The following is an 11781-nucleotide window of genomic DNA, read 5'->3' on the forward strand; positions in this document are numbered from 1 at the left end:
AACATAGCATCCCTCTCTGTTTGAGCAAGCTAAACTAGTTAGCTGCATTTGCAAGCTAAGTAAGTGAAAGTGAAAACAAATATACAGTACCAGTCAAACGTTTGGACACCTACTCATTACAGGGTTTTTCTTTATTTTTACTATAACATATATGGAATCATGTAGTAACCAAATTTTTTCTAAATAAATCAAAATATATTTTATATTTGAGGTTCTTCAAAATAGCCACCCTTGCTTTGATGACAGCTTTGCACACTCTTGGCATTATTCTACAATGTAGAAAATAGTACAAATATAGAAAAACCCTTGAATGAGTAGATGTGTCCAAACTTTTGACTGGTACTGTATATATACAGTTGAAGTTGGAAGTTCACATACACTTAGGTTGGAGTCATTAAAACTCATTTTTCAACCACTCCACAAATTTCTTGTTAAAACCTGTTAGGGATAGGGGGCAGCATTTTCACTTTGGATGAATTGCGTGCCCATAGTGAACTGCATCCTACTCTGTTCTAGATTGCTAATATATCCATATTATTATTACTATTGGATAGAAAACACTCCGAAGTTTCTAAAACTGTTTGAATTATGTCTGTGAGTATAACAGAACTCATAGGGCAGGCAATCTTCCAAACAGGAAGTGGAAATTCTGAAGATGGGTCTAATTTTAAGTCATCGCCTATTCACGTCCAAACAAGATACTGATCTGTTAGCACTTCCTACGCCTTCCACTAGATGTCAGCATTCAGTAGAACGTGGAATGAACATCCTAGTGTGAATTTCGACGGAATGGGAGGGGAATGAGTCACTGTCCTGGCAGAATGCCATTTCCTGGTTGCGCAATTGTCTGTTGATATCACCTGCATTCCATTTGACTGCAGACGAAAACGAATGCTCCGGTTGGAACGTTATTGGATATATATGAAAATAACATCCTGAAGATGGATTCTCTACTTAGTTTGACCAGTTTATTCGACCTGGAATATATCTTTTTGAAGTTTTCGTCTGAGTTCGCCTGGACCAGTGTCAGCTTTTGGGCATGTGAGCTGAAAGTGGTAGCAAATGCAGCTAATTGGACACTAGTAATGGACGTTATGGATCAAAACAACGATTTATTGTGGAACTGGGACTCCTTGCACTGCATTCTGATGAAAGATCATCAAAGGTAAGGGAATATTTATGATGTAATTTCGTATTTCTGTTGACTCCAACATGGCGGAGAAATATATTTACGTCTTAGCGGCATTTTAGATTATTGCATGGTATGCTTTTTTCGTAACGTTTATAAAAAATCTGACACAGCGGTTGCATTAAGAACCAGTGTATCTTTAATTATATGTAAAACATGTATCTTTCGTCAAAGTTTATGAGTATTTCTGTTATCTGATGTAGCTCTCTGTAATTACTCCTGATATTTTGGAGGCATTTCTGAACATGCCGTCAATGTAAACCGATATTTGTGGATATAAATATGCATATTATCGAACAAAACATAAATGTATTGTGTAACATGATGTCATATGAGTGTCATCTGATGGAGATTATCAAAGGTTAGTGATTCATTTTATCTCTAATTCTGCGTTTGTGACTATCTTTGGCTGGGGAAAATGGCTGTGTGTGTTTTTGGATTTGGTGGTGATCTAACATAAATATATGTTGTGTTTTCGCTGTAAAACATTTAAAAAATCAGACATGATGGGTAGATGAACAAGATGTTTATCTTTCATTTGCTGTATTGGACTTGTTAATGTGTGAAAGTTAAATATTTCCTTTTTTATTTTATTTTATTTCTGAATGCTGAATGGGGCGGGGGGGGGGGGGGGGGGGGGGGGTCCAGTTAGCGGAACCATAAGAAGTGTTAACAAACTATAGTTTTGGCAAGTAGGTTAGGACATCTACTTTGTGCATGACACTAGTCATTTTTCCAACAATTGTTTACAGATTATTTCACTTAAAATTCACTGTATCACAATTCCAGTGTAATGTAATAATGTTCTTCTATCATACAAGTCCAACCTTAATTCATAACTGACCACCCGTTGAATCCACAGTTTAGAGTATATGTACTTTTAGTCAAATTGCTCAACAATGTGTGGACCTTGGGGCTATGAAGGAAAAAGTAAAAAAATAAAAATAAAATACAACTAAGTCAGCAATTTTCCAGGACAGAGCAGTGTGACGTTCCTCAAATATGAGATCTGCTGTTCAGCTGTGTAAATGTGCCTGGATTTAACTCAACTGTCTGGGCTATGTGCACACTCAAGTTAGACAAGGACTAAATGAAAAGATATGCCAATCTGGTTGGCTAGGTTTCCTATTCACACAAGAAATCCTGAAGTAAAGAACAGGGATGAAGGGTGGAAAGTCTTTTTGTTATTTCATAATTGTTGTTCTTTGATGTGGTTATGAAATTATATTTTCCAAAAGCACCCTCCTGTTTCATCTTGAATGGATGTTCCTTCAGGCATTCCTCAAGCACATTCTGGAATCTCTTTGTCTTCTCTCAATCCTAACTCACTTATTCTGGCTGAACAAAGAATTCCAGGAGGGGGCAAACATTCCAAGCTCTCTCTACTTGTCTTTTTAAAGATATTTGGGTTAGACAAACACTAATCCACTCACATCCAGATGGGTGACTGGCAGGCATTTCAAATATGACAAAAGATGGAATTTAAGAAACTACAGAACACAGGAAAAAAAAAACTTTCAATACAAACACTGACCATAGATTATAGGTTATTCTAAACACTTGGGCTGGCCTGCATCCGAGGGAGACACATTTATCAATATAAATATGTAGCTCATCTTTCAATATTTCGGCTATAATACATTTGTGCTGAGTAAGTGTCACACCCTGACCTTAGATATCTCTGTTTTCTATATATTTTGGTTAGGTCAGGGTGTGACTAGGGTGGGTACTCTAGGTTTTTGTATGTCTAGTATTTTTGTATGTCTAGGGTTTTTGTATGTCTATGTTGGCCTGATATGGTTCCCAATCAGAGACAGCTGTTTATCGTTATCTCTGATTGGGGATCATATTTAGGCAGTCAGGGAGTCGGATGAGGAGCTTGACGCAAGATTACGGAGAGAGGTGCTAGCATTGAGAGCGCTGCAGAGTGGGCGTGCTGAGGTGCGTGTCATCAGCCCGGTGCCACCTATACCGGTCCCACGCATCAGGCCTCCAGTGCGCCTTCACAGTCCAGAGCATCCGGCGACAGTTGCCAGTCCAGAGCTTCCAGCGACAGTTCCCAGTCCAGAGCTTCCGGTGACAGTTCCCAGTCCAGAACCTCCAACCTCCAACCCCACAGTCCGGAGCCTCCAGCGACGGTCCCCAGTCAGGAGCCTCCAGTGACTGTCCCCAGTCAGGAGCCTCCAGTGACGGTCCCCAGTCAGGAGCCTCCAGTGACGGTCCGGATCCTCCAGCGACGGTCCCCAATCCGGGGCCTCCTGCGACGGTCCCCAGTCCGGGGCCTCCAGCGACGAGCTACAGTCGAGTCTTCAGCGACGAGTTGCAGTCCAGATCCTCCAGCGGTGGTTCCCAGTTCTGAGCCTCCGGTGATGATCCACGGTCCGGTACCGTCACGCCCTGACCTTAGATATCTCTGTTTTCTATATATTTTGGTTAGGTCAGGGTGTGACTAGGGTGGGTACTCTAGGTTTTTGTATGTCTAGGGTTTTTGTGTGTCTATGTTGGCCTGATATGGTTCCCAATCAGAGACAGCTGTTTATTGTTATCTCTGATTGGGGATCATATTTAGGCAGGCCTTTTTTTCCCACTTTCTGGTGTGGGATCTTGACTATGTGTAGTTGCCTGTCAGCACTCTATTGTATAGCTTCACGTTTTGTTTGTTTTTTTGTTCGGTGTTCATTCTTTTAATAAAGAGAATGCACGCATACCACTCTGCACCTTGGTCTCCGTCATACGACGAATGTGACAGTAAGGTTGTGATTTTGGGGAATATTCAGAGGCGGAAACTTTCCATGGGAATTAACGGCAATATATGGGAATTAACAGGAATTTTTTTTTTTTTTTTTACATTGGATATATTTACCATATCATATGGAGACAAGCATAAACATTTTACCTTATCATAATGTCAGGATTTGGCCAGGATTGTTCAGGTTTTGGTCACTAGATGCCCCCATTGTGCTTTTTTGACCCTTTTGTTTTTCCCTTGTTCTAGTTATTAGTTGCACCTGTGCCTCATTTCCCTTGAATGTATTTAAACCCTTCGTGTTCCTCAGTTCTTTGCTCTGTGTTTGTATGTTAGCACCCAGCCATGCTGTGAACTTTTGTTTCTCTAGTTGGATTTTCTTGAGGTACTCTGGTTTTGTTCTTGTTTATTTTTGATTATTCTTTTGAGGTTTGTTTTTTTCCCTGCTGTTCTTACCACTTTGTGGATTTTCCTTGTGTCTTGGAGGATATACATTTTTTTCTCTTGGAATTACTTTTGACGTTGTGGAATCATCTGCCTCATCTTCTGGGTTCTGCTGACTATTAGTGGCTCAGTTTACTAAGTGACTGTTTCTCACACCGGAGACCCGAGTTCGTAACTGGGTCCTGACAATAAGTAGACATAATTGCAAATGATAAAATCAATCCAATAGAAATAAAAAACAATTTAGTTATGAATTGAACTTTAATTAAATGAGTTGACTCTTCACATGGGATGTTTTCCACTGAACAACAAAAGGGAATATTGAATGATCCCCAAGGATCCAGCGCATCTCCCAAAAATGTTTTCCACATACATCTGTAAAACGATAGTCTAGAAACTAAAGCTTTGGTTGTCTTCCTCTCAGGCTTCCTTGTCTTCTCCCTGGACCTCCTCAATGTCCACCTCTTGACCATCAGACTGAGGCCTCATCTTCACTGTCACTTTCCAACCCTGTTGAGGATGGCTCGTTGTCAGTCTCAAAAAGCCTAAAATTTGCCCAGATGGCCATCAATTTTTCAACCCTTGTATTGGATACAAGAGATCCAAGGAAATGTTTAGATATGTGATGCGTTCTTTGGTGTGTGTTCCCAAACAAGGACCAGTTGCGCTCTGAGGCGGCTGATGTTGGTGGGATTTGGAGGATGGAGGCAACAGGGGAAACAGACTCAGATCCACAAAGTCCCTTCCACCAGGTGGCTGATGAGATATGTTGGCACGACTGCCCTATTGCATCGACATCCCAAAGCCCATGCTTGGAAGTGTACTTCGCCAGACTGTCAAGAACCTTGCCCTCATCCAGGCCAAGGTGGCAAGACACGGTAGTGATAACACCATAGGCCTTGTTGATCTCTGCACCAGACAGGATGCTCTTTCCAACGTACTTGGTGGGTATGGGCTTCAAGCAGAAATCTTCACACTTTTTGATGTATTTCAGAACTGCAGTTTCCTCTGCTTGGAGGAACAGTGAAGTGGGCAGGGCATTATGGATTTCTCACATCTGCAAGCAGAGTCTGAACATCAGACAGGATGGTATTGTCTCCCTCAATCCGTGCAATGGCTACTGCTATAGGTTTCAGGAGTTTCAGGCTGCTTACAACGCTCTCCCAAAATACATAATTCAGGAGGATCCTCTTGATGGTGCTGCCCATTTTGGCAGACAGTGATATGACAATTTCTTGGAGAGACTCCTTCACCTGGAGGAGACAGTCAAACATAACAACACCACCTCAACAGGTGTTGCTGGGGAGCTTCAATGTGGTGCTCTTATTCTTCTCACTTTGCTTGGTGAGGTAGATTGCTGCTATAACTTGAGGACCCTTCACATATCTAACCATTTCCTTGGCTCACTTGTCGAGTGTATTCATTGTTTTCAGTGCCATGATGTCTTTGAGCAGCAGATTCAATGCATGAACAACACAGCCAATTGGTGTGATGTGAGGGTAGGTCTCCTCCACTTTAGACCAAGCAGCCTTCATGTTCGCAGCATTTTCTGTCACTAGTGCAAATACCTTCTGTGGTCCAAGGTCCTTGATGACTTCCTTCAGCTCATCTGCAATATAGAGACCAGTGTGTCTGTTGTCCCTTGTGTCTGTGCTCTTGTAGAATACTAGTTGAGGGGTGAAAATTCTGTAGTTAATTATTCCTTTGCCTACAAACATTTGACCACCCATCAGAGATGATTGCAATTCAGTCTGCGTTCTCTATTATTTGTTTGACCTTCACTTGAACTCTGTTGAACTCTGCATCCAGCAAATTAGTAGATAAAGCATGTCTGGTTGGAGGGTTGTATGTTGGGCAAAGAACATTCAGAAATCTCTTCAAATACACATTGCCTGTGAGCATCAGAGGTGAACCAGTTGCATGCACAGCTCGAGCAAGACATTCATCAGCATTTCTCTGACTACGTTACTCCATTGAGTCAAAAAAACTTCTGATTCCAGGAGGACCATGAGCTGTTGCTATCGATAAGGTGTCAGATTCATAATTTTAACCTTGAATAGAAGTAGAGTGACTTGTCAGAGGTTGCTTGTTGTGAGCACTGAGGGAATTTTATGCACTTGGCCAGATGATTCTGCATCTTTGTTGCATTATTCATATATGATTTGGCACTGCATTTGCAAATGTACACCGTTTTCCCTTCTACAATTAAATGTCTCCACACATCAGATAGTGCCCGTGGCATTTTCCTGTAATGATTAGGAAAAATATAAAAGAAAATAAATACAATTCCATTAACAGATAGTTAAGCAGTTAGATTAAACAACTCCTTTGTAAGATTTTTTGAAAATGAAACATATGGAAACAGGTGAATTAAGACTCCTCAGTTAGCAGGCTCAAGCAAGCTAAAACCCACATGGTAGCAAAAACTAACTAGCAGAAATTGTTTACAAGTTAGAAATGATTTAAACACAATTTTCTGTAGGCAACTATTTACTAGTTAAAAAAAACGTGTCATATAAAAGATATTCACCTCACCCAGTATTTTAATAAAACTTACCAGAAAGCATGTAGTCCTTGGCTCAGACCATGTAGTAGTGTGGGCTCAATAGCATCTCATTAGTGTGCAAGATCTTGACAATCAGCTGTACATGGATGGAAGAGTGCACTGCACATGTGATGGAAGAATGCACTGTGCATGCAGAGGGTTGCAATTCCATTGAATTGGGGATAGTTCAAACAAAATATGCCACAAGACCTAGAACTGCCTTGTGTATCACACAAAAAAGGCTCACTGTTGTAAGCTAACTTTTTTGGTGAATTTAAGCAAAATTCCCAAAATTCCTGGGCTTAACTTCCTATGGAAAATTTCTGGAAAGTTTCCGACCTTTTGCAACCCTAGTGCTGAGCCATCACATTTAGACCAATCCATCACATGGCTGGGCAAAATAGTCACATAGTGTCATTGTGAAAAAGTAACAAAAGTATTTTTAAAAACCTTTATTTAACTAGGCAAATCAGTTAAGAACAAATTCTTATTTACAATGACAGTCTACCAGGGAACAGTGGGTTAACTGCCTTGTTCAGGGTCAGAACAACAGCTTTTTACCTTGTCAGCTCTGGGATTCGATCCAGATACCTTTCAGATTACTGGCCCAACGCTCTAACCCAGGCCTGGGCAACTCCAGTCTTTGGGTCCTGATTGGTGTCCCACTTTTGCCTCAGCCCCTGCTAACACACCTGCCTCCAATAATCAACTAATCATAATCTTCAGTTAAAAATGCAATTAGTTTAAATCCGGTGTGTTTGCTAGGGATGGGGGATAAGCGTGACACCAATCAGGCCCTGAGGACTGGAATTGCCCAGGCCTGCCTAACCACTAGGCTGCCTGCCACCCCAAAGTAGCACATAATAGAACAATTATCATACAGGTATAGATATTAAAAAGGGTAACTACAATAGAAGAGAATATAACTTAATATAATATAATAAACTTATTCCAGATTTTCTCAGCTGCACTCTAGGACAGAACATAACAGCCAACATATAAAAATATCTTAAAATAAATACTTTAAATACATGTTTGACTTCAGTTTCCAACATTAAATAGCCTAAAAAAGAAAGGAATATAAAATAATCCCTGTAAAAAATAATGTAGACAGGGTGGTACTTGGCTTGAATGGAACATTGGGAGACATTCCTCGCATAGTTTTGGAACAATTCACCCCATAGGCTACGTCAGATCTCTTTCGGATATAAAAAATTAGAGGCTACACCAGCGAAACAGAAGACTATATATACCTTGTAATTCACGCTGTAGTTAAGCCTACATTGTGTGCTCCGTGTCTGGAATAATCAATCTAAAGGAGGCTTTTTCTTTACTAAGGAAGATAAGAAGACTATTTCAATAGACATGAATATGTTGATGCTTTCCTTTGTTTTTTTCCTTTATGGGAGTTTTACTTCGGTAAGAAAATATATATATATTAATTAATTAATCGTAACCTACAATTAAAATCCGTGCTTGATTGTCAATGCCGAGGGTGGGTGATGGTGATTAATTCAGATAGTCCTCACTCCATTTTACAGTATTTGTAGAATAAATAACATAAATTAAGTGAATATTTGTAGAAGTAATAACATGAATGAAGTGAACATTAATTTATCTTATAACATGTTTTTGTTATTTTAGGTATCTGCATCTTGTCCCTCCGAATGTTCGTGTCCTCCTGAGTTAGCCAGGTGCGCTCCAGGAATCAGCCTCGTGCCAGACGGCTGTGGATGCTGCAAAGCTTGCATGAGGCAGCTCAATGAGGACTGCAGCAAGACAGAGCCATGCGACCACATCAAGGGACTGGAATGCAACTTTGGGGCTGGTTATGGCACAGCTAAAGGCATCTGTCGAGGTATGATTGGGGCGGCAGGTAGCCTAGGGGTTAGAGCGTTGGGCCAGTAATGGAAAGTGTTGCTAGATCGAATCCCAGAGGTGACAAAGTAAAAATCCATCGTTCTGAACAAGGCACTTAACCCACTGTTCCAGGGTAGGCCTTCATTGCAAATAAGAATTTGTTCTTCACTGACTTGCCTGGTTAAATTAAAAAAATGATACAAGTGTATTGGAAATACTGATACCCTGCTGTGGTCACTAACTTCTATAAATTAGTACAGACTCCAATGGGTTTGCCTGTAGGATTTTACGGTTAGGAACTTGTTAATTACAAATGAGGAATTATGCTTTTGGTTTATTTACAGTTCATTCTATATCATTAGAATATTACACATGACTCACATTGTAACAGTCTCCCTGTCTGCTTCTCCAAACAGCCAAATCAGATGGAAGACCCTGTGAGTACAACAGCAAGATCTACCAGAATGGAGAGAGCTTCACTGCCAACTGCAAGCACCAGTGTACATGCATGGATGGTGCCTTGGGGTGTGTGTCCCTGTGCCCCCAGCAGCTCTCCCTGCCAAAAATGGACTGTGCCATATCCAAGCTGGTCAAAGTGCCCGGTCACTGCTTTGAGGAGCTGGTCTGCCTTGAGGAGAAGGGGAAAGCCTCAGTGGACAAGAAGGTCAGCAAAGATGGCCGCAAGGATAAGCATTCTGATGATGACTTCACAAAGAGAAACGAGCTGGTGTCTTTCATCAGAGGAGGACTCAAGTCTTTAGCTGGTGAGTCAATGGAACTCTGTTTATTCCAATGGTTCAGTTTTGAGCTCCTATTGATAAAAAACTTTGGAATACATCCAGACAGAGAGTTTAAATGGAAAAGCGATTTATTATCCCCATCTGTATGTAGATTTCAACTCATGTCCAAGTTTTGTGAGACCCATCCAATACACATTGACTAATCGTCTTGCCATCTTTCCCCACAGCTTTCAGGAGTAAGCCTGAGAGTCGCTTGATGTCCAAGGGGAACAGGAGGTGTGTGGCTCAGACCACAGCCTGGTCCCCCTGCTCCAAGTCCTGTGGTACAGGAGTTTCCTCCAGGGTCTCCAACAACAACAGCCAGTGCAAGCTGGTGAAGGTGACTCGTCTCTGTGAGGTCCGCCCATGCTCCCAGTCATCCTACTCATTCCTGAAGGTATGCGTCTATATATTATACGGTCATTTTTCAGATGCTTTTATCCTAAATGACTTCTACAGATATATTGAGTATTTTTGGGAATCGAGCCGGCAGGAGCAATGCTGATATCACTTGATGAAACGCATGCATGTCCAGTACATCAATATTTTGTTTCATATTGTTCTTGTTCTGCTCTCACCAACAGAAGGGTAAGAAGTGTAGTGGCATTGCGAAGGCCAGCCGTCCAGTGACGCTGACCTATGCAGGCTGCAGCAGCGTGAAGAAGTTCCACTCCAGGTACTGTGGTTCTTGCCTGGACGGGCGCTGCTGCACCCCTCAGCAGACCAAGACTGTGGCCGTTCGCTTCCGCTGTGAGGACGGAGACACTTTCAGCAAAGACGTCATGGTCATAGAGTCCTGTTCATGTGACTTTAGCTGTTCCCATAACAACGAGAAGCTCTCTGGGCTCTCCAATGATATTCGCGAATCCAGAGTCTGAGGGGAAGGTTTAGGGTTCCACACCCTGTATGTAAACTAGGATTACAAAGGGGTGAGATGACGGGGAGTAAGGATAACTCCATATGTGCACTGCTATGCTGGAGACATTTATTTTGAGGATTTTAAAAAATGATTTGCTTCGTAATATTGGAGTTATTGGCTGCTTCGATATGGAGCGTTTTATGTTGTAATATTTCTGTTCAATGACAACTTGTTTTGTATGCATGGCTATCTTTTTGTGTTTATTTGTAAATATGAAAACATCTGCTTCGTGGCAGCTACTAGAATGATTTAATCACGAGTAGATTTGTCAAACAAGTGCCATTGCGTTTAATACCACAACATTATTTGTATTTATTTCTAAAATCTTGACGTTTTCTTAAGATATGATAGGCCATATTGGAAAATCATGTTTTCGACCATTTGTTTTTTAATGTTATTTATAAAATGTATGTATTTATGGAACCTGATGCTCTGTTGTGAATGACTAGATATCACAGTATGGACAGTTGATATTTAACCTAGTTTTATTGACATTGCTTTCTCTAGTTTAATCTATCCTCCGCCCATAGTTATTTTAGAGTAAGGGATACCTGCTGTGTTTCTGGCTGACCCACTTCTGAGGGGATCTAGAGTTGAATGGATGGCTCAAATGTGTGTATATGTGTGTATATATATATATATATATATATATAAAATCTAGTAGTTCATTGTGTTTGTGGGTCATCTAATCCAGCTCCTACATTTCATGCAGTCTGCACAAACATCAACTCATCATAAAACCTCTAAATACATCCAAGTCTATTTTCATACAGTAAGTGTCTTTAACCTGATCTGTGGGCCATGATCTGCAACGGTAGTGGAGATCTCTGTTAATGTTGTACATATATTAGAGGTTTTTATGTGGTTTTTGATAAGTCATTGAGTTGTTGATTGGATATGCCTGGTTGTTTTTACCCCCTTAGTTGCAGGACAGTTGGTGGGTTGGCTTGTCTGTTTTGGCTAGCTAATGTTTGCATTTAAAAGATGCATCTCCACGCCTGTCACCTGATATAGCGGTCCTGGATGGCAGGGAGCTCAGCCCCAGTGACGTATTTGGCTGTCCACACTACCCTCTGTAGCGGCATGCGATTGAGGGCGGTGCATTTGCCATACAAAGCATGTTGCCTACCCTCACCACCTGGGCTCGGCCCATCAGGAAGTCCAGGATCCAGTTGCAAAGGGAGGTGTTCAGTCCCAGGGTCCTGAGCTTGGTGACGAGCTTGGAGTGGCCTATGGTGTTGAACGCTGAGCTGTAGTCAATGAACAGCCTTCTCACATAGGTACTCTTACCTACAGTAC

The 11781-nt window shown here is 41.3% G+C and overlaps 1 protein-coding gene across 1 annotated transcript; it reads left to right on the forward strand.

The window, feature by feature from the left end:
- Positions 1 to 8673: 8673 nt before the first annotated feature.
- Positions 8674 to 11080, forward strand: LOC109874728 (CCN family member 1-like). The gene is made up of 4 exons (XM_031810106.1): positions 8674 to 8782; positions 9201 to 9548; positions 9752 to 9960; positions 10148 to 11080. The coding sequence occupies exons 1-4, from the start codon at positions 8674 to 8676 to the stop codon at positions 10439 to 10441; spliced, it is 960 nt and encodes a 319-aa protein (XP_031665966.1). The 3' UTR covers positions 10442 to 11080.
- The last annotated feature ends 701 nt before the right edge of the window (positions 11081 to 11781 follow it).

Source organism: Oncorhynchus kisutch, linkage group LG30, assembly GCF_002021735.2.
Source record: "Oncorhynchus kisutch isolate 150728-3 linkage group LG30, Okis_V2, whole genome shotgun sequence".
In the NCBI taxonomy this organism is placed as follows: domain Eukaryota; kingdom Metazoa; phylum Chordata; class Actinopteri; order Salmoniformes; family Salmonidae; genus Oncorhynchus; species Oncorhynchus kisutch.

Excerpts from the sequence above, each read along its gene's own strand:
- LOC109874728 (XM_031810106.1), top strand. The coding sequence starts at position 8,674 with ATGAGGCAGCTCAATGAGGACTGCAGCAAGACAGAGCCATGCGACCAC. Across the intron at positions 8,783-9,200 it reads AGCTAAAGGCATCTGTCGAG|CCAAATCAGATGGAAGACCC; the intron begins GTATGATTGGGG and ends TTCTCCAAACAG. Across the intron at positions 9,961-10,147 it reads CATCCTACTCATTCCTGAAG|AAGGGTAAGAAGTGTAGTGG; the intron begins GTATGCGTCTAT and ends TCTCACCAACAG.